The following is a 24265-nucleotide window of genomic DNA, read 5'->3' on the forward strand; positions in this document are numbered from 1 at the left end:
ATTGCTCTACCGACCATCTTTCACGTTCCTTTTCCTTTTTCAAATACTCCCTCCGTCCCTATTTATCTGTCCACTTTGGAAGTAAAAATTTGTCCCTATTTATCTGTCCATTTATACTTTCAAAACTAATTTAATGATAGTTTTTCAAATATATCTCTATAATTTCAATTTTCAAGGCTTGACTTATTTAAAACTTGGTTGAATTCATGTTTTCAAGACATAAAAGTAGGGGTATTCCACCATTTTCAAGATATTAATTAGAGGTATTTAATAAAAAAGTTTATACAATCAATTATTCCTTGGTATGTGTTTTTTTTCCCAAAATGGACAGATAAAAAGGGACGGAGGGAGTAGTTTTTTATGAATGGAATTGTACAAAGCACCTCATTGCTCTACCGAGCATCCTTAAAATTCAGTTTTTCAATAATTATTTATAAATTGAACTGTACGGATAAATACAATACGTACAAAAATATTGAGTATATTATATTTTTGTGTGGTATTATATACATATCTTTATATCATAAACGGATATAAAATTTAAGCAATTTTAAATTATATAATTTATTATAGTAAATAATTTATTTTTAATAAGTAAATTTTACAAAATTTTGTATATATATTCATTTTTGAGTGATATATATATATCCGTTAGGTGTAAAAAACTTTGATAAAATCATAATTCTAAGACGCCTGGATGCACAAATTTCTGGTAGAATCTCCTTGCGCTTAACTAGGGGGACTTAGAACTGGAGTTTAAACAAATTCCTCGGAAAATTATGGAGCAGCACACATCTGACACCTGGGAAAAACAAATTTTCATATATTCAACACAGTTTCAACAGAACAAACTCTCATTAGGGGGTGATGAACAGTATCTTTGAAGATATAAAATGGGGAATTTGATTCATAGTGATTTATTCTTGATTAAATTCTTCCAAGATTCACTGGCATCAGAAGTTGAAACTTATGTTTCAATTCCACATTTAAACTATTTCAGTCTTGAATATCGGATATTGACAACTTCTGCAGACAATTGAAATCATACGGATAGATCTCAAATACCAATCTAATAATATATGGGTTCATCTGCAAGGCAAACTCTATACTTTCTACTACATACCTTGATTGGCAATATTTGCTCCACAAATGCATATTTCGTTTATCTTTTATCATGTACAAAACACCTTCTTAGGAAGGGAAGAGAACTTCTAATGATCTTAGCCGAAAAAACCTCTGATGGATCCCAACTGTCAACCAACTCAAAATCTCTACAGAAACTTGCCCAAACGATTTTACCAATGAGTGGAAAAAAATTCCTAAACACTACAAACATAAAACAAACACCAACAAGCCACTCTTACAGTTTAACAGAAAAAGGTCATGCATCTTGCTTTCACACACCATTTCCGCTCACAATCCTGGAGGGAAGTTGCTAATTTGCCCTTCCTCCTTCACATCTTCATCATTCACCTTGTAAGCTATTCGAATTCGCATAACAAGAGATTTCTGAAATAGATAAAACAAAAATCGTTAAATAAAACCACACACAGAAGTAGGCAGGGCAAAGGTTAAAAGTCATGATCTGAAAAAGATTTTATGAAATGAGTAATAAATATGAATTCTGACCGAATAATGTCTTTTGTTATTTAAATTTGAATTCTTCTAATCTATTACCCTGCCATTAGAAAGTCATGATCTGAAAAAGATTTTATGAATATTTAAAATTTTGAATGAGTAATAAATATGAATTCTGAACGAATAATGGCTTTTGTTAAATAATTTTGAATTCTTCTAATCTATTAACCTGCCATTACCAATATTTATTATTATAGCCGGTGTTAAAAATCCCTATTTAATTCAAATAGAATATTTTACTGTTTCAATTTTTAATTCCAGTTCATCATTGCGAATCATATTTTTTTACTATAAACAAGGATAGGATATTAAATATTATTTAATATTAAGATTAATTTAATCTATTCCTAATCTACAATTATTCGATAAGATTAATAGATATCTCAACCAATTAATTTTGATTCTCAATTTTCACAAATATGGTTAGACTTGTAGATATTGCACATGACTAAATAAATTAGTTATATGACAAAAGTTATCAATTAAAAAGTCCTCATATAATAAAGATCAACTTGCAAACTAGTTTTATACTCTCGAGTATTAAGCTCATTTATTATTACAAATAATATATGACGAAAAAAATATGAGGGCTTTAATTAAAAAATGGCAAACTATAATAGAGATGCTAAATTTAATCAAAGACGCAAAAACTGATGAAGAGAACTAGAGATACACAACACGGGCGAAAAGATGGTAAATGGACTTCGGGACGATGGACCCTTCTTTTTAGAAGTGATTCGTCCAGATGTTCAAAAACTATGTAAACAATCTTAAAGAGAGATAGTGGTTCATTCAATTCATTTTGTTTCATTCAGCCATCAACCACTGGGCCATATTTATTGAAAAAAACAATTTACATACTGTGAAGAGGAGGGCAAGAAAGCATTAAAATGCTAAAGAAATGGGGTGGGGTCACTACTCGTCAACTAAACTTCTCACAACATCAATTTCTAAAAAATGTGAACATAATATTAAAACAGAGTGTTCCTACGGACATCTACAAGAAATTACATACCTTGCCATGTTGGCTGTTGACAACCCGTAACTTTTGTGTGATAGACCCATTCCCACTCGCAGGAAGAACATTATTACTTGCTGGGTCCAAGTGCAGCTGAAGAAACTGTGGATTATATAAATATTTGTCAACATTCATATTTTAAGAAGTGTGGTACTTCAATTTCAATCTGTGTCTAACTTGGCATATATAAAAAAAAACATTTCCCTGTTACCAGTTATGCAGTACACTGTATCCTAGAACAAGCTGTATTTATAAACAAAACTAGATTGTTGCTTGAACATATTTTATATTCTAACAAAACTATAATGTATTATATTAAGATAGGTACATCCTAAACAAACAATCCAACATTACATGAGGTTGCCGAAGAAATAATTTTTTTGAAGATATGGTTTGCAAATACATCCTCCCAAAGTATGCAGTGCAAGGAATGACTAACAAGATAAAAATATTATATACGAAAAGTCTAGTAAGTCAACATACAATCTTTGTAATAAAGAACAATGGAATCTGAAGTGGCTCAAAATGTTTGTTACCTTGGGGACCGCGGCTAGGAAAACGAAATCCGTAAACACGTTAGATGACTTGTTTACAAAATTTGCTTCAACAAGTGTTGTCTGTACATTTCCGGGTTGCTTTGAAAAGTTGAAAGTAATTTTCAATGAACTGCTTTCATATGCAACTACTGAAGGATAAGTAGGGCCACTGTCTTCTGTTTATTACGATAAAAGGTAGTAATATTTTAATATCCAATTACAGAGCAAAAAATAATATATGAAGAAGTAATGATGAGACTACCAAGCTTTTTCTCAGAGGGCGGCAATGCATCCAACAGATCCATCATAGCAAAACCACCAGATACAGATGAGGCTTGAACTGAAGGGGTTGTATGTGATGAAAGGTTCTCTAATGCACCTATAGATGTACTGTTATCTTTATCAGAGGATAAACCATCAACAGAAGATAAACTACTCTGAGATGGAAGTGTCCCAATTGATAAAAGATCCATTAGTACATCAGCGCCAGATTTCTGAACTTGATTCGTACCTGAGATTTGAAAATTGATACATGGTTCGAAATCAATGCATGTATAACAAACTGAACAAGCATTCATCTTCATGATAAAAGTTTTCTTATTTAGCATATACAAATAAATGCATCCAACAAGCTAAAACAACTACTATGCGTACTACCAGTATGCCAGACAACATTGAAGCATTTACCAGAGAACTCAAATTTGCTAACGGCTCCAAGCCTCCAACTAGTGTAGGAAGTACCAACTTCAACTCATTCATGAGAGATTTTGGTATCTTTTGTGTGAATCAATGGTTGAAACAGTATCTTTTGACATAGAAGGGCAACATTTTAGTTTAATGCACTGCTGTTTATAAATTATATTATGGTTATAATAGCGGGCCTCTTGAGTGACTAAGTTTACTTCACGAAGATAAACAAATTAGCTACATGAGACTGACATATCGATTTTAGCATCTCGTGCTCTGCTCACCCCGTGATAGCAATATTATAAAAGCCACTTGGTGATGTTATGTGAAACCAACAAAATTTGACTAACTATGCCAACTTCTAGAAAAACTGATAGAGCTAAATAAGCCAAATCAAATTGGAAGTTAACCTGTTTGTGTTGAACCAATAGACAAATCAACTCCAAGAAGATCGTGAAGAAAATCACTGCCAGAAGAATTTGGGACTGGAATTTCGTCTGAACTCAAATCTAGCAAGTCAACTAGTGGAGCGGCAGAGGGTTTGCCTACTCCATTAGAAAGATCAAGTACAGCACCTTGCGAAGTCGAAACTGCTGCTGGTAAAGAACCAGCCTTTCTTACACTGTAAGTTGATTCATCAAGAACCGGCATCCTTTCACAGAGAGCAGACCTAAACATATTCAGCGCCAGTATAATAATTCAGATGTTTGCTTAAGCACTAACTGTAACAAGCAGTTCTACAAGACACTAAGATGAACTCAATGGAACACCATATCTCCAAAATGTTGTAAGTGTTACAACAGTGGGTGCAAAACTGAATTCAATCGGACAAAAAAACTGACACTGTATTAGTGTGAATATCTAACAATACTATTAAAGGCGAAACATTAAAAGTTTTGGTCGGTCAGTAAGTGGCCTATTTATAGGCCTTGTTAAATTATAACATGTTATAATGGGTACTTTTTTGTTATAACTAAAACATGTTTAAATATATTTCTCGGGCCCAACGAATACTTATTTAACTTATCTAATAAAAATTTATCAACCCATATACGTTTATAATTTATTTAAAAATCTATATTATTAAAAAGACGCATATTATTCCAACATAAATGCATCTCCCAAATAAAATCTACTTATATATATTAAATTGCAACCAAGGGCAAAAGTTGTCAAAATATTGCACGTGAAATATCGATTTTAACCCTATTTAAGATATAATTACGAAAGTGCCATTTTTTACTTCATTTAGTACATATAAAATATTAACTGTCATTAATTGATGCATCTATAAAATAAATACACATATTAACTACACTTGTCACTTCTTAATGACTCCCGCTTACAAAATTTTCTTTAATTAATTCATCTAAATAAAAAAAATTATATGCTATTAATAAATTAGTTTATAAAATTATTTATGTGAGATCAACTTACATTTCATTAATCGCTTAGTTAAACTCTATAATTATAATCGTTAAACTAAAATCTCATCTCATTTTATTAAAAGATTGACCCAAGTTAGACTCACAATCGAGTTAGTAATGTAAAATTAACTCATATTATGGTCTGAGTCATCTATCGAGTTGCTCAAATTTTAGAACACTAAATCTAATAAATGAAAAAAAATAATAATAATCATAGTATAAATTGTTAAAAATTTTATTGTTTTGCTAAATGCAGATAAAGTTCCCTCTAATCAATGGTTAATACCAAGTAACGAATGTTCGACCGAACGATGATCGATATATTATCCAACTGATAATTGATCGAATGTTAGTAAAACACAATGATAAATAAGATATATTAATATGCATATGATTAAGTATAAGTACTTAAGAATAAGTATAGACAAATTACAGCGAGAGAGTTATAAAACAAATATCATGAATATCTAAATATCTTACTGACTTTATTCTATATATAAGTATGTCCCTCAATGTTCCATATACTCTATGGAAATATTACACGACCATATTAAATCAAGTTCAATCATCCATTGATTTCATGAGTCGTAGATAAATATACGATGCATATAAATTTTATATTTACAAATACAATAAATTATTTATGTTTAATCAATTCTCTAGACTGATCTATAGTATAAGCTATTCATAAACAGATTATATTGTGTCGGTCCGAGTTTAATGGAAGTTTAACACTATGTCAATAATGGACTATAAATATTATTAGTTACTTTTAAAAATAATATTTAAAAATTTAATACTAAAAAATATATTATAAAAGTTCCAAAATGAAATAAATAACATAAAAATTATATTATATAAATGATAGACCTGTGCCTCGCACGGGCTTTTATGCTAGTTAGATATTAAAACATAACAATAAAAAAAACATATATTATAAGTCAACTATGCATTGCACGGGTTATAAGCTATAAAGTATAAAAACAAATTTGTTGTAACACTTTTCATGGAAAAAAACAACCGAATTAGCACAAAAAATTGGAGTTGATGTCCAAAGTAGCAATATAAAGACACTTGGCCCATTTTCGCTCTCTCAGTATAGAGCTAATAAATTAGTTATGTATGCCAGTTTGTAAATGTGTTTAAATAGACTCATATCCTTCCTCCCCTAGAGTTTGAACCCTCTACCTCTTATTACCAAGAGGAGTGCAGTATCCGCTAGGTTAATATATGTGGTAATTTGTTTCAGTGGTATTTGACATCTTGCTCACCAAAATTCAATTCCTCGTCACGTTTTTTACTACTGGAGACAGTAAACTGATGTTTGATCTAAGTTCTGTAAGGAATGGACAAACATAACAAATATGAATGTTAATGAAAATGCATCACTCATATGTGTGAATGCTAACACTGAGGATAAGAGTATTAAGGGCACACGTTTAATGGATGTTTTAAACTGAGAATTTGGGGAAAAGGAAAAACTCAGTACTGCCAAGTGCTAAAATGGACCAATTTTTTAAATGCTCTTTTTACGATCATTTTTCTCTTGAACTATGATAAAAAGAGGTCAATACCTGCTATTCATTTGTTGCAACTTTTACCCCAATATTACATATATACTCTTGTAACTACTGATTAAAACATATATATTATTTTTACATCCTAAGAAACTGGTCTCAGTGATTTCTATTCAGTAATTAGATCTATGACTAGCTAATTCAATTACTACAAATTATTTGAAACTCTTTTAAATTTATACTGAAAACTACTTTTAGAACCTTTCCACTTTAAAGTTTACAGTCAAGTAAAATTCTTGAATTTAATTATTTCTTCGTACTAACAAGTGTTACAATATTACAATAGATTTAAGTTAATGCTTAGGTATGCATATTTTAATACAAAAATATCTTGATATTCTCGACTCAATCAGTTTCTTTATATATCAAGATCTACTATTCTTACCTACGCTGCTTCTGCTTGTGTTGCAGCACATATATAAATCAGGTAACTACCCTAACAAATATTTATATATGTGAAATCTAAAGGGTGAAAGCCTTATTTAACTATTTTAGAAAGATGATTCCTAGATACCATTCGGCCCAATTGTTGGCCCTACTTACCTATCAAATATGTGTGGACAGTAAAAGTTTTCTGTACAGGTTAAGTATTCTATACTAGAAAGCAGAAATTCTTCACTCACTGCCGCACCGCGCACTCGATTGTCGGGGATTCTTGGGGATTCTTGTTAATAATTAATTTTGTAATTAGTTGAATACTTTATCACTAAATTACTTTATAATGCAATAATTATGTTATAAAATAGTTATAATATAAATTGTTAAGGATAATGTCTTATTTATTTGATTATTTGATTTAAATACAAATGTGACTCTTGAAATACATACGTAATATATATTTTTAATATGTTAATATTTGCCGAATCCCCCCGCACACAGATCCCCATATTTTTTAATTTGCTGAATTCCCCATACCCACACTCATGCTTCCTAAATTTTATGAGGCCCAACTGCTTTATATGCATTAATAAAATGTGTGTATACAGATGACTTTGTTTTTTGAGTTAATAATACTGTAATTTTGTTGCGATTCATGTGCATTTTTTCTCCAATTTAATCTCAAAAACGGCTTTTTCATATTCTAATTATGTTTATTTCTCATTTGGGGAAGAGTTTTGTGGTGTTGTGAATACAGAAGGGAGATGGAGTATAAAGAAGAAGGTGAGAGATTAGTATAATAACAAGACTTATGTTTTGGTTGTATAAAGAAACCACTTTTAGCCCTCTGTTTTAGTATTTCCAACATGCTAACTACTATTCTTGTTTCTGTCAAGTTTGCTCAGAGATAGAGATATATAACATATAGAGAGATGAAGGGAGATCTTGTGTGTGCATGTGTGTGTGTAAGTGAAGTAGCCAAGTGGGTGCACGAATTATTTGAAGAATGGGTGGTTGTGCTTTAGATATACATAAAGAGTATGGATGGTCAAGCCACTCCCCACACATGAAACATGAATAGAAGTTGAGAAATTCTAAACGCACAACTGCTTAATGAAGGTAATATGCATATTTGCCTATCTGGAAGGTATATGTAGGGCAAAAAATTCTGATTTTAGTATTTGGGGCCGTTCTTCCTCAAATCGAGGTAATTAGGTGAACGCCTCAAATTTATATTAACTTCATATCTATTTTATATAACAATTATTTATTTAAATTATATGTTTATTATAGCTATTGCTGATGCAAACGGTACATATATAAGAAACTCATGGAATAATATTTGCAAGTGTAAATGGATTGGAGTTTGGTCCTGGAAATAGCATAACTTCTACACCAAAATAGTGTAATGTAATACTGCTTTGGAGTTATGGCTTGGAGACTTTGAGATGGTCCAAGTGCGAATAGTAGGAAAAGAAAAAAATTCAAAGTTAAACTGAAATATTGAATACAACCCCGAATCTGCAAGATAGTTCAAGTAATTCTGAACCAATTAGAAATCTAGATGTGAGCATAGAAAAATTATTACGTTTCGACCAGATTGTAAATAAATTTAAATATGTAATACACTACAAATAAGCCATAAATTACCAAGAACTTGAGTACTGGTTGGTAAAATTTCACCAATTATTAGCTTTGACTTGTGCGCAAGGTATTTCAGGTAACTAATTCATCATCAGATGAAAGCATATACATATTAAAGACAAATTTTTCATCTTCTAAATTATATATGTACCTTATATTCTGATGTTTCTGAAGGATAGAATCAAACTCAATGCAACGCTGCTGCAGTTCAAGTAACACGCTTCCTTTATTTTGAGCAATTATGTCCTGTATTCTCCTACATTTAACAGAAAATGTTTGATTGGAAATGCAAAGATCAAAATCAAACCAAAGGTCAAATTGCAAAGAATATGCACTATAGTGTTCAATTGCTCATATGCATAGAGTTCCAAAAGTGAATATGAAGGAAATATTCAACACATGCAGGCTGCAGACATAATGTTACAAGAGTTTGCACCATTTTAGTCACAGAGCTGGCATTACAATATTACATATTAAGTAGAGGTAATGAAAGGTTTTATGCAGCACAGGTATGACATCAACATACTGTGAGGACAATGGGAAACGACAAGATAGCTTCAGCAGAGCAACCAAACACATTGCCCGAGTAGTTAGATCTGCGGTATATTGCTTATAGGTTGTCTCTATCACATCTATGGCATCACACTCCGTTACCTATTCAGAACACCAGAAGTTGTCAGGAACTGTTCATTTGCATTAACATAGACTACAATATATGTGAAACTATAACCTTACAAAATTAAAATAATATTCATGGCAAACAGGGGAACAACTCTCCTGTTCCAGGATTTATCTTTCTACTGGAAAAGTATGATACTAACTTGAGAGATAATGGGAGATGAGTGTCTACTCCTCTTGCATAAATTATCATCCCCAGTTTAGGAAACAAGGCCAAAACAGAAAAAACAAACGACTCATAATTTCATATTTAAGAATAATATTTCCTTTAGCAGATGCTAACTCACGTTACAATACATATAAGAACTCCCTACCTAAAAGAGCTTACTTTAAAACCATTAACCGAGCTTGCAAACTACTGGAAGTTACAATATTGCATGTTATATTGTAACCGATTTCCCCTGCATAGAGTAAATTATAGTATCTAATGCATTGTCCAATATTTATGGAGCCAACACTCACTAAAAGGAGACGCTTGCTATTACTTTGACAAACTGCGATGATAGTAAAAAATTTCATATTGTTTTTTATTCAATTTTCCAATTATTTTTATAATCTTTAAAATGGGAAATTTTACAGCTGGATGATTAAAAGCCAAGTAACCAATTCAAGATATTGAGAGTTATCGCCACAGAGATTGCTGAATAAAATTTTGCAAGAGAAGTGATGACATAGTTTAACGAGTATAATGAAATAAACAGAAGTGAATTAGTTTTACTTCCTGAGTCCTGACCTGCGCTATCTAGAGCTCAATTTCCAAAAGGCTACACGACACACATTTGTAACTTCATTTCATCACATACTAGTTTCATAGAGCATGAAATAGAAATTATTGCTCATTAATGCTATTATTGTGCAAGGATTAACAAAAGTTACAGAAATCAGTATAGGAAAGTAATAACTTACAGTAATTGGTTCCTCTTTTTCAAGCATCCCCATACCATTCACCAACATCTCACCATATTCACCTATGCACCATACAGCCACACGAACAAGGATCTCCTAATGAAAGGAAAAAATATTTGCATTATATAAAAATCAAAATCACACTACACCCATAGTTATTCAAAAAAATAAAACTTCAGGTTTTAACGTGTTTACCTCTTCACCTGACAGTTGAACTGCTCTGTATAGCGACCTTACTGTATATCCATGGAGATTAGAAGCATTGCTAATTACAACAATAAGGGCATGCCATACGTCATCTTTTACATAATTACTGGCCTATGGAAGAGCATAGCCTTAAGATTAGTACTTCTAAGGAAGAAAATGCACAATCACAAGCGTAACAATACATTTTTCTCAAAAAAATTTATTGGAAGTGCATGATACAATTTAGAGGGGGGGGAAACTGCTTCAGGTACAGTTGGCATCTAGTTGTAACATACAAAGGAGAGAGCAATACCAACAACTATCAACAGAAACATGCAAACGCAACTAAAGATATCCGGGTTCTAATTATAAGACATTGAATAATGATGATATTATTGAAGGATATCAGCAACAGAAATATAATAATAGTAAGAAGTCTACAGATGTTTAATCGGTCATACAATAGAAGCACTGGGCTCGATTACTTTCAATACCCACGGCAAACCATAAGAAGATATATATATAAAAAAGCCGACCTATCATAAAATTGTAAAAATGAGATCTAGAAAGCATCTAACAGCTTGTCAACTAGTATTCACATCAGCGCCAAACAGTAATATGAATTTGTATCACAACAGAGTGCTTAAGCGCATAATTTGGTTTATACAATATTGTAAATTCAGATAATGCAGCTGCAGTTTTAAGGTGGTACAGATATTTTGTTCCAATAAAGTTCTCAAGTTAAGCAGCCAATTTTATTGAAAAGCAAAAACCAAAAACACTATTTAAGGAATGTCACAAAAAAGTGATTCATATCTGCAACAATAAGCCTAGAAAAAATTCCAGGCATGACAAAAAAGAAGAGAATAACTAATCTTGAGTCTTGACTAATGTAAAAGCAAAAGAGAGAAAACCAAAAGAAAGAGGACCTTCAGTGGAATAGGCAGGTTAAATATTTTAATAGAGGGTACGTTTAAGCTATAGGCAAAAGCAAAAGCACAACACCTGAGGGTTAGAAATCATACTTACCAGAGAAAGAACCTTGAGCATCTGATCGATGTACCAAATTTTCTCTGGTGAAAACCTACAAGACAATAAGTTGAGGAGAAGGATGAATAAGTTGACATAGTATCAAGAATATTATATATTTATTTTAATATGGTAAATGCTAGAGGTCCTAAAACATTTATCGTATGCTGCTGTGGAAGTGAGCCTTGTATGATAAAGAAAAACATAAACCTACTGTTCTACTGCCAAATTATTTTTAGGTACACAATTGGTAAATGTATAGTCTTCTGCTATTAGGATGATTTATACAACTAGTTGTCATGTATAGTCTTCTACTAGATTTCTTTTAACAATAAACATAAGTTGATATTCCAAATAGTACCCAAAAAATGGAAGTACTGCTTTAGCCATGACCAGGGGAATATCAACCAAGAGTTACAAACAGAACAGTAATAAGTAACTGGAAACGATATGTCTAAATCTAAGGGCCAGACATAAACCCTAAACATCATGCCATGTAATATTGCTTATGTTTAAAATTTTAGGCCCTGTATGCAAACATTAGATGAACACATACATAAACACACACCACATACAAATGAGTTCATAATATTACCGGAAAGATTATATACATATATACACTTACTTTTCGACAATAGAGCAGATTTTCGAGGTGAGATCACCCTTAAACTCCTGATCACTTACTTCCAGATAATCAATAAGCTCCTTTGACAGAGACGTTACATTGTTTTCATTTACTAGCAGACAGACAAGCTCAAGGGCCTTTTTACGTATTGAGGCATCTGAATCCTAGAAAAAGTGAACAAAAATTTTGAGTATGTATGGGTGTACAACCTACAAAGGCAAGACATTGAGCTCCACAAAAGTATCTTACAAGGATAATATGAACTTACGTTAAAAAAACAATATTAAATATCACGACTATTATGGAAGAAAACAAAATAGAATAAAAAATAGTTAAGAAACTTGTTCAATAATAAGATTCAAGAGACAAAAAAAAAAAAAAAAAAGACTTGATGGAAGCAAGCCTTTTGTTAAATCAAATTTCAGTATTGTGCAGTTTTTTATTCAGTTATATTTTTCTAGCCTGTAAATTACATTTAAGTTCTGAAGTTCACAACTCAATTTCAGCTCTTAAGAGATGTACATATTGACTGCAAGCATGCTTAATCATGCCAAAGTAATATTCAAGCAAGACATCAAAAATAATATATATAGAGTCTTACTCTAGTACAAAGTACTAAATACAAACTTAAATACATACCAATGCTTTTAAGAGGATGGGGAGGTTTGTGGGCCCCGAGGATGGACCCTGATTTAGGCCTTGCAAGGCCTAGGTGGGGCCTACTGGGTGGGGGTGGGGCCAGGTATTGGCTCTTGAGCTTGTCTGGACCCCTTTGGGGCCGCCTTGGCAAGGCCTAGGTGGGGCCTACTGGGCGGGGGTGGGGCCAGTTATTGGCTCTTGAGCTTGTATGGAGCCCTAGTGAGGCTCTAGTGGGCCCGAGGTGGATTGAGTGGGGTCGGGAGTGGGCACCAGGTGGGTGATGACATGTATGGGTCGGTGATGTCATAGAGGCCTAGTTTCTCTTGGTTTGTATTTAAGGTTTATATTTATATATATATATATATATATATATATATATATATATATATATATATATATATATATATATATATATATAAGTATAGGCTAGTGATCAAATAAAAACCAACTGTTAAATACAAATTAAAAACCAGTTTCCCAACTATTATTTATAACCACAGGAACCACTAATTTATCCTGCATTATTCACTGTTTTATACGGTATATAAACAACGGTATTTTTTATACAAAATTGGGAAATCTACTTACCTAAGAAACTATTAGTTATCGATTATAAATGATCGATTTCAGTTGTAGGAAAGTTCTTGACAGTAACAAGCCGTAACAGAAGGTGTATGATGGTTGTAAGTAGTCGCTAGTTTTGGTAAGTTATGATGAAAATTGAAAAGTGTATGTGACTATTGGTGATGGTATACAATGGTGGCAAGTTATAGAAACAGCTGGTAATGGTGGTAAGAGGTCATTATTACGGTTCGGGTGAAGATGATGGTCATATACGTTGTATATATATGTATGTATATAATTATATTAATGAGATATGTTATATACAAAATAGTGATATGTGATGTATAAAATAGTGATTTCTGGTGTTAAAAATAGTGATTAAAAATTAGGTTTTTAGTTTGTAGGTTAATTTGGTTTGTATTGAAGTAGGATTCTATATATATATATATATGTGTATGTATGTATGTGTGTGTGTGTATCTTTCCACAAGTGAAATGGATCAGATGGTACCTTTACACATTCCAGTATAGTTGCTCGATGTCTTTGAACCGCTTGAGAATCAACAGCAATAGCTCTCATCAGCATGTTCAGAGCGACATATCTGACATCAATTGTAAAGTTTTAGGTCTAAAAGTTAAGAGAACAATATAGGTACAGAAGATAATCATGACGACACATTGCCATCAAATCAAGTAGTAAAAATTTGGCAGAACATGTCAATTAACATTAAGCAGATTTCCTGGGGTACATAAGTAAATAAAAAGAGAAAAGGTGTATTTAGTAGTCACTAGTCAGGTATATATCAAGCAGATTACTGTATTTAAAAAATTAAGTAGGCAAGGCTAAATACAAAGTTTCATTCCTCACCTAATCAGGGAAAGAAGGTTTTTTTATTCATAAATCATAATAAATGAATGAAGTGGTGAAAGGTAGGTAACCAAGAAATGCATTAGTTACAAAATCGAATCTATCTGATTTATTATAAACATTATATACTTGCAACCATGTAGGTCATCTATACCCTATATTAATAAGCGAAACCCCGTTTCAGTGGAACATCAGAAGTACTAAATACCAAATTTTGATTATCATCATATAATAGTTTTTATTTAATAATGATTATTATTATACTACCATAAAAAAACTTCATTATTGGTTAGGATTTTGTAATGTAAGGATTATACCACCAACGGAATTACATCGCCAACAAAACTATTCGTTTAGGAAGCAACTTTATAAAATTCCTATCATGTTCCAAAATTTAAATAAATAAAAGTTCATAATTAATATTATTACTAGCCAAATTCATATTAATACAAAATTTAATTCAAACTCATGTCCTGCACAATATTGTGATAAAGACAAAAAAAGTGGTGGTGACACTGCCATGACAAACACAAACTCCACGACAATAAAGTCGAAGTCACGACTACTACTATGACGAGAACAATTGTCCATGTGGCAGCATATAATAAAAGGATCGAAACCCGAGATAGTCAAAAGAAATTGATAACAAGTTAGTTTTAAATTGAAGTTATTTAACTTAAAAGCTCCGTTAGACTTCTAAATTTGCTAGGATTTCGTAATGTAACGATTATACCACCAATAGAATTACATCGCCAACAAAACCATTCGTTTTAAGTTTTAGAACTCAAACAATTTAAGTTATGAATCAACTGTATAATGTTACAATCATGTTTAAGAATGTTTAAGAATATAATTTAAATAAATAAGGAGTCTATATTAATTATAGTAAAAAGACCGAAACATAAGATATTGGGGCCGTTTGGACAAGTTTAAAAGAAGTGACTTCTTGCTTAAACTAAAAAAGTGGAGTAGAAGTGAAACTTTTAAGTTGTTAAAGTGTTTGGTAACTTATACTTACAATTTTTTTTAGTGTTTGGATAGTTTTACTTATAAGTTCGTGTGGTGTTTAGTATTATAAGATATTTTTTATAAAGTTTTTTTTAGTGATAATTGATAAAATTTGGTAAGAAATTAAACTATAAAATAATATAACAGATATTTCTTTTAATTTTTTTTTAGGTGCGTCGAGTCGATATATTGATTAAGTGTTTTTTTTGTTTATTTCAGAATTTAAAATGCTATAGAGTCACAGGAAGGGGAAGAAAAGTCGCGGCAAGGGAGTATGCACTGATTAGATTTGTCTGTTAGTTAGTGATGATGAGAAAGTGAGATGTGAGAAGCAGGAAAAAGAAGTAAGAAAACTGAACTTCTCACTTCCGGCTTTTTTGTCCACAAAAAAGCTCCGGCTTTTTTCTCCAAACAGGACTTCAGCTTCTAGAGTGGGCTTCTCCATAAAAGAAGTCAATACTTCTTATATCCAAACACCCCCATTGTCAAAGAAAATTTATAACAAATTAGTTTTGAATTTAAGTTATTTAACTTGAAAGCTCTGTTAAATTTCTATATTAATTTGCCAAACAACTATCGAAACAAGTACCATTCCTAAGTCCAACTAGCGTTATCAGTAACAATTACCTATTAGACGTCTAAAACATTACGAGTTAAAAATTTTAATTTTGTTAAAGACTAATTGGTGTTGAATATTTTTTTCCATCGCTTTGAAAATCATAAAACATAATGATTTTACTAATATAAAACATATAATTATATTATAAATTCATATCATGACATGTATTTGAAAATAATTGCTGTAGTAAAAATCGAAATTTAAGATAAAACATTCATACATAAAAAGTTCAATATCTAAACAACAATGATTTAAATAAGTATATTAAAACAATGATAATAAAATCAAATAAGAAAACATTATATTTCTAACAAATAATGAATTCAAAATATTTACTCAAACTCACGCCACAACACGGGTCATACGCTAGTATAATACAAAGCACCAATATTTGTAACATAGAATCATCATCATATCATCGCATTCACATGATATAAAGTGGTTTCTTGTATTAAAAAGCAATTGTGGGGGAAAGGGGTCCCAATAATTAAATCATATTGCAGGTGCTGGTATGATAGCCAAAATGTTTGATAACGAGATAAAAAAAACGAGGGATCATTAGGATGTGACATTATGCATGTAGATATTCATCACTCTACAAGAAATATTAAAGCATGTTAAAGTAGATCTCGCCCTTGACACATAAAACTCAAACAGAGACAAAAAAAATTTACCTGATATTGTTGTCACGGTTTGACAAAAATCTCCCCAAAATGTTAATAGCTAGTACTCTTAATCCACTACTGTCTTCGATGCCCATAATAGTTTCAACACATTCGTATAATATGGCATTCCCTGCATTTTTGTTTGATTCGGTCTTTGTCGCCACCTAAATGCAGTAGCATGAGACACAAAGTACAAGGTTGTAGTAAGTACACAATAAACGCTACCATTATGCCAGTTTTATCAGTGTCACTTATGGGATACAATATACATAATATATTTTCAATTTGATGCCAACTGATGAAAATAAGATAGTACATTGCAGAAAAGACACTGATTAAAAAATGTATTATGAGATAAAGTTCGGTTATATAGATACCAATATTAAATTAAACTTCTTGGAGACATATCTGTTTGCAGCACATTGTAAAACATATTGTTCTATAAAACATGTTTTGCTTTCTAGACATTTGTGGTCTCTAAAGTCTCCAAGTATATAGTGGTGCCATAAAACTTTTCTCTCGTTAGATATACAAACTGCTTCCATCTTTTCCATGCATGAAATATTTGCATGAAAAAACGGAACCTCTATAGAATTCAGATATATGAGTTATGCTTAGAATATAAAATAAGTGCATTCTCAAAAAATGAGGATAATGTCCAGTATCTATAAATAAGCAGATCAAGTCATATATGCTAGTAGCTATCTTTTATCGATGAAAGGTGTATCTAGAGAATTTGAAGCCCAAATCTACTTAAAACATTCTCGGTCCCTTACAAGAGCAGCTTCTTACCACTCAACTAATCCTTGTCTTTTATATTGTTGACCGTGTACAAAGTCATATGGAACTGATCAAGTCCCTACAATTTAAAAATAAAGAGGGGCGGGCTGAAGCCATATGGTTATATTGTTGAGGGGAATTTTCAATTCCTAGGAGGAGAGAACCAGGGAGAATATTTGAACTCGTGGTCAAACACAAGGCTGAGAGTAAAAACCTCAATTATGTGAGCCACAGGCATTGGTAAATTCAATCATTTATTGGGTTAAGATTTTTGTTCTAGACCATTTGTAAGTGCTTAAAAATTCTGCCAATCACCACCAATGACCATAAAGCTCTCTAATACTAGCATGACGACAATAAAATAAGTATCCTTGGCTCTCTGCATAGAAATAAAACTGTTTCCTTCTTAGAAGATAAGACTGTCACTTCTTTTTCTCAGAAATTAAAAAACAACATTTTAAGATTATTTTAATGCAATTTAGGGCGAGATGGAGTGAACCCTCGACTTCGCACTAGAGGACATGGGTGGATCACTAAGGAGAAACCCTCTAAGGAGACACCCTGGTGGTAAGACTGCTCCATCCTTCTAACATACCAAGCTAATAGAACAAAACTTCATTATCTTATGTGATCTATTCAATGAGAGAACTACCTCTGATCAAGTCATTAAAGTAACTAGCTGTTAGATACAGCATACTTACGGTTTAAATACTTTAAAGATCACACAATCTAGAGAAAGCAGAGAATATAAAATTAATTCCCAAAAAAAAAAAACCAGTGCACCATCAAAACACTAGCAAATGATATTAAACGTTTTCCCAGGACCAACTAGATGTATCAACAAAATTATATGAAAAATTAGCATACCTGAGCAAGAATGTCATTCATGCAATCACTAGCATCAGCGTCTCCGTGGCCCAAGACACGCAAAAGCCTAAGCAATCTTATATGAAGAAAGGGGTCTGCGATCCCAGAAATGTCATATTCAGGTGCATATGGACTGTTCACAACATCTTTCAGAACTCTGACCAAACCCTCTGTACATTTCTAAAAGCAGAGCAAAAGGGACACATAGAAATTCAAAACAATATTCAAAATAACTTCAAAATACATGCTATATAAGCCAAAATAAACTAATAAAGTTATCACTCAGAACTACTTTAAATCAAACTAAAGCATATTGCCCAAAAATATCTAGAAGCCACAATAGTATATAAGCATAATTGCACAAATACGGAGGTGTCTTGAAGCGTGATGGCGTCTTCACTTATTGTTACTGGGTACTTAATTATTAGCATGCAAATAATTTCATACACAATCAATGGACAGGGAATTTTCAAGTACAAATATACCTTCCTGAAATACTCCAATGCTTCAGTACTAACATTACACAGATCCGTACAAAGTTGGATCCCAGTTAACAAAACACCATGGTGCTTTTCTTTAAGTAGGGAAGCAGCAGTATTTACAAAGTTTTCTGCCAAATCAGGAACTTTCTTTATAATCCTTATGGAGCACAATGCTGCCTACATATAAGATAAAGATAACTCTGGCATTAGGTGCTGTCAGTGGTATCAAAGTGCTTCAGAAAATGCAAGTAATATATGGGTCCAGTTCTATCTATGGGAAACCCCGAGAATCATCTAAGTATTAATACGTCGGTAATATACTAATATAGTATGTTCTGTACTACGTTCTCTACTATGTCCTTAAACATATGTTATGTAGTATGTTCTCTATTATGTATTTACTTGGGATCTTTAGAGCCTTGCTTAATTGTCTTTAAATCATCACTAACATTGTTCACATTGACCTTCAAACCTGAACTAAATATCAGCTCCTATTCTTAAAACATCTGGGTCAGAGAAATTGAGGAGTTTGAGATTATGTTCCCCGGCTTCCTCATTAAGTGAGCGGTTCCTACTTTGACCTTGGCATGTATAGTTGTACACACGCGCGCGCGCGCATATATATATATATATTCATAATTTTGAGAAATTATCAACACCTACGTTTATGTGAGATGTGTATGTGAACTAATTTTTGTAAGAAAGAGAAATGACAGCCTGGAATTCAAATAAATCGGCTAAAAGTACATTCAGTAAGATGCTAATTTCCACTCTTTCTTTGATTAGGTAGACTTTATCCTCTGAATGTACTAAAGTTTATATCTCTAGTTATCAATATAAACTTCTTTAATCATATATATATTATTTATCTAGTACTCTTTGATGGCAAAAAGGAATATATATCCCTGCCAAACCTCAAAATTCCCTTTATGTTATTATTCCATAGCATAGATAGAGCAGAATTTCTTCAAATTGCCATATGATTTGAAGATATTGAATACTAACCAAACCATAGAACAAGATATTTGTATTATCCACATCATTACAAAAAACAAAATATCCAAAATTAGTGCCTGAATAACATATTTATAACGAAGGTACTTCTATATATATAAAGAAACCTCTTCATACAATCCTCAGCCTCAGGGGAGTAAATTCATCATCCATATATATACGAAGTAAGTAAGTAACCTTACTTTCTTACGGATATTTGGATCACGAAATTGAAGCAATCTTTCTACTTCAGGCGCGAGATCTCGAGCCATCTCTGCAGAAGAAATGTTTCCCAAAGCACAGAGTGCAAGCCCTACGATATACTGGTTTGTGTGGTTAAGATCTCTGTCCTAATGTTAAGGTCTCTATATAAAATATACAGCTTTGATTTTACACGCCATCTATGATGAATATAGAAAATATGCTCTTATTAAGTGTTCCAACTTTTAACACAGGAAAACATAGAAGTATATAATGCATATGTATAAAAGATGAATGATATTAAAGTAGGATACTGCTTTAATGAGTTAGTAACTAGCATTAGAACTTCCTGTCTTTCATCGAGCAATAACATAAGCCCAAGATATCCTATCCTTTTCTCGGGAAATCCAGGAGCCGCTATCAACTTTAAGCACTCCATTTGACCGAAATGGGTAGGATAACCAAGCATGTGAATAAACATAAGCTTTGCCATATTTCGATGCCTATAATCATTATCGTTATCACTAACAGCAGCACGAATAGAAGCACACTCCTTTCGTACAACAGCACGTTCTTCTGCAGCAGTTTTGCAAGCTCGTATAGATCTAATCATGTCCCTGCGTTGTACACAAGCACATGAGTACAAGACCATAAATCATAACACCTCACTTACACCTCAGCACATGAAACGAGTCACAATTTTCTCATTTCGAAACAAAAATATGTAAGCACAGACCCTGAACAATAATATCTTCACTTGCATTTTCGCACATGACACGAGTCAAAGTATTCATATATTTTTCTTCCATTCATAACTTCTGATTTTCTTCATTCCTCATTAAGCAACTACCTATTTCTCAATCAATAACATACACGCAAACTAAACATCACAGCTAAATCACCTAAATACCAATATCACGCAAACAAAAAACTAATATGCACTAGTCACACTATTCTTATCACGAAACTACAATAAATAAGCACACGACTCTGAATGATAATATCCTCACTTGACACACTATTCTCATCACGAAACTACAATATGTAAGCACACGACTCTGAACGATAATATCATCACTTGCATTTCCACAGGTAACAAAAGTCAATATATTCATGAATCATTTCTTCCTTTTGTAACTTCTGAATTTCCGCAATCTTCACTAGTTAACTAACTATTTTTCGATCAATAACATACACGCAAGTCGAAAACTAAACATCACAGCTATATGAACTAAATACGAATATGAATAATGTACGGTTACAGTTTATATCACAGCAAAATTAACTGATTCTACATATAAATGAATATCGCAGTTAAATCACTGCAATTAATTATTAATTAACAAAAAAAACAGAAAATTCAAATTACATATAATTAATTAAAGAAATTGAAGTTGCGCAGACCTCAAACGCGTGCCGGAGGAGAAAGGATTCATGATGGCGTCCGTTTTGGAGCTCCGATCGGATCCAAAAGTGTGAGTATAGTGTGTGAATTAGAGGAAGGGGTGAAATAGGGGATCTACGTGGAAGAAACTTCGGGCCGGACCGGGCCGGAAACAATGACCAGTGCGTTTTCTGTTTGTTGCCTCACCAGACTTCAAACACAACTGAAAAACCTGAGTGTGCTTGTCAAAAATTAAAAAATATACATAATAATCTCTTCTAACACCAACCATATTTTCAATTTGTTATAATAAGATAGTAATTGCATATCGCGCGCCCTAATTATCGTTTTTAACGATATTGTATCCATATTTTGGGAAACTCAACTTGCACCTCCTGTCTATACATTTCAATAACGATACGCACCCTCTCCATTAACTTCCTTTAAAATACTCCCTCAGTCCCAATTTACATGTCCTTTTTGCTTTTCGAGAAGTCAAATTGACTAATTTTTGATCAACTATTAAAAAATATTTATATATTATCTTAGAAAATTGAAAGTTACATATTAAAATAGACTAGATTTACTTTTTGATGATATTTTTTTTAAATTTTTGTTTAATTAAGTTATCCCCAAATCAAAATGATTTTACATATCAAATTGTTGTGAGAGGAATTGATACAACACCCCAGAATTACATGTCACAGTAATAGGGATATTTGTTACAAGAGCGTAAATCACGGCTAGCTAATCGGGGCTACCGTTAACATAAAATATGGAAAAACAAGTGTGTTTGGGGCTGAGCTTGCAAAGATTCGAACAACGAGGCCGGAATAACAGAATTCCGTCCTGCAACTGCTCGGAAAATGCGTCACGAAGGTTACACGTGCCTCTCTTTAGAGTGTAGAACTTGTGAATCTGAATCCCCTTTGCAAGGTGCCTACATACCCTATTTATAGGGATCAAGCCCATGTAGTTCTTGATAAGTATCGTGAAAAGATAAGCTCTTATCCCCTCTAGTTTAGGATAAATCAGCCCTCTTTAATGGTTATCTAGCGGAATCCCACTCCAGATAGGTCACTTGAAGCCTTCATCTTCAATGTTTATTCAAGTATATGCATGAGATGTGTATATATGTTGTAATTTTCTCCAAAATAAGCATGATTATCCTTTAATATGCGGATAAAGGTCAGCTAGAATACTCCAAATCCATCTCCAATTCGTCCTCCTAGAAACAAGGAAGATGAGTCATGCTTGGAGTCTGCCTGCCATTCAGCCCAGGCGGAGGTAGGCCTGCCAGCTGCATCCCCTAACTACAACCCGGGGTGCAATCAGCGGTAACCCCTAGCAGAGGCAACCCCTAAAGAGCTTTCAGGTGCAACACTATCCTGATGGCAGCCTCCATTGCACCTTAACTACAAGCCATAAGCTTTCTTGCATGCCTTCCATGGTTCATCCAACCATGGTGAAGTCCGATATCCTTTGTCACATGATCCCAATAAGCCCAAAAAAAAAGCCCAGATAATACAATGGCCTATAAAATAAGCCCAGGGAGATTTTATGGCACAACAACTACCCTCGTTCCTTGAAGTATGAAATGCGAGAGGCACCTATCAACAGTTCCCCCTTCCTATTCTCCTACAAGCCTTTAAATTATGCCAGGGGTTAGCCATAAAATATTTCTAAGCTTAAGTGGGCGCCCCCGGTGTAAGAAATAAGAAGTATTTAAAACACTACCCACATAATAATTAAATTAACAAAAGATTTTTTATTTTTTCAACAACTTGTGAAATCCTCCAATAAAATAATTCCATAAAAATTTTCAGTTTTTCGATCGAGTTTTCATTAATCCAATGCAGTCCCCTACAACTTCCAGGACACTCCTTAGCGCTTAAAGATAAGACTGATCCCATAATTTTCGTTTAACTGAAATTCAAATTAATTTGAATTCAACTAAACCCCTAATTAGGTGGGATAGTTGTAGAGTCCCAACTGAACTCCCCCTCTTCAACTGTCCAGCTTTACCTCCAGAAGCCGCGCCTCATCTGAACCCCTTCTCATGCCTTGCCAATCCCAGCACGCCACGTGGCGGGGATTTCCCCCACTCACCACTACTATATATATTCACACACATAAAGTCATGTTTCGATTTTTCTTTAACTCTCAAACTCTTCACTTATGCTCTTCTCGCACCCGAAGCACCCTAGGCGCTAGCTGCTCTCCTTTACCAACATTCTCTCCGGCTTTTTCCTACTTCCGACCAAAGGTACACCCATTCTCTCTTTTAATCTCTGTTTTCAGTTTAAGCTAGATGAATCCATGCTTGTCGCCATGTGTCTATGTGCTCCTTGCTTTTTTCTTATATGTTTATGTAAACGTTCACCTCGGCATGCGTGCACACACTCACAAAGACTCGCCTGAGACTTTTAAAGTGAATCTAAATGTTAATTAGCTTTGCATGCTCCCCATTATCTAGAACACACACTCGGTTGTAAATGCACACACCATTCACCACTATACGCCCTTGTCACGCACCGTACATCCCGTGGCCGGCCCTATCACTCCCGACCTTGTTGTGGAGCGATGTCGATCTAAAGCCCTAGTCGTAACCCTAGGCGACAAGCCCTAGGTTCCCAATTCAACATTTAGGGGAAAACCCCTTTCTTACGATCGAAACCCCCATTGTGTTTTTACTTGCTTTGATCAAACTGTTATGCGATTTATGTGTGATAATCGATTAGTTTGAAGGCTAGAATTGTTGTTTGACTCTTGTTGTTGTCGTGGACAAACCTGAAGACGAGCCTTCAGCCATAGGCATCTCGTTAGGCTTCCCGCTGCTAGGCAGAGAATACGAACCGCCTCCTGCA

General features: G+C 33.1%; 1 protein-coding gene across 1 annotated transcript; it reads right to left on the bottom strand.

The window, feature by feature from the left end:
- Positions 1-1053: 1053 nt before the first annotated feature.
- On the bottom strand, positions 1054-21718 carry LOC108196415 (AP-1 complex subunit gamma-2). The gene is made up of 18 exons (XM_017363684.2): positions 21419-21718; positions 20329-20631; positions 20017-20158; positions 18824-18997; positions 18339-18518; positions 16701-16855; positions 14043-14133; positions 12330-12493; positions 11705-11759; positions 10685-10807; positions 10490-10585; positions 9432-9559; positions 9057-9161; positions 4290-4549; positions 3455-3703; positions 3193-3368; positions 2654-2758; positions 1054-1509 (listed from the first exon to the last, which is right to left on the bottom strand). The coding sequence occupies exons 1-18, from the start codon at positions 21448-21450 to the stop codon at positions 1414-1416; spliced, it is 2634 nt and encodes an 877-aa protein (XP_017219173.1). The 5' UTR covers positions 21451-21718; the 3' UTR covers positions 1054-1413.
- Positions 21719-24265: the final 2547 nt, after the last annotated feature.

The sequence above is a fragment of the Daucus carota genome, chromosome 7 (assembly GCF_001625215.2).
Source record: "Daucus carota subsp. sativus chromosome 7, DH1 v3.0, whole genome shotgun sequence".
Taxonomy (NCBI): Eukaryota; Viridiplantae; Streptophyta; class Magnoliopsida; order Apiales; family Apiaceae; genus Daucus; species Daucus carota.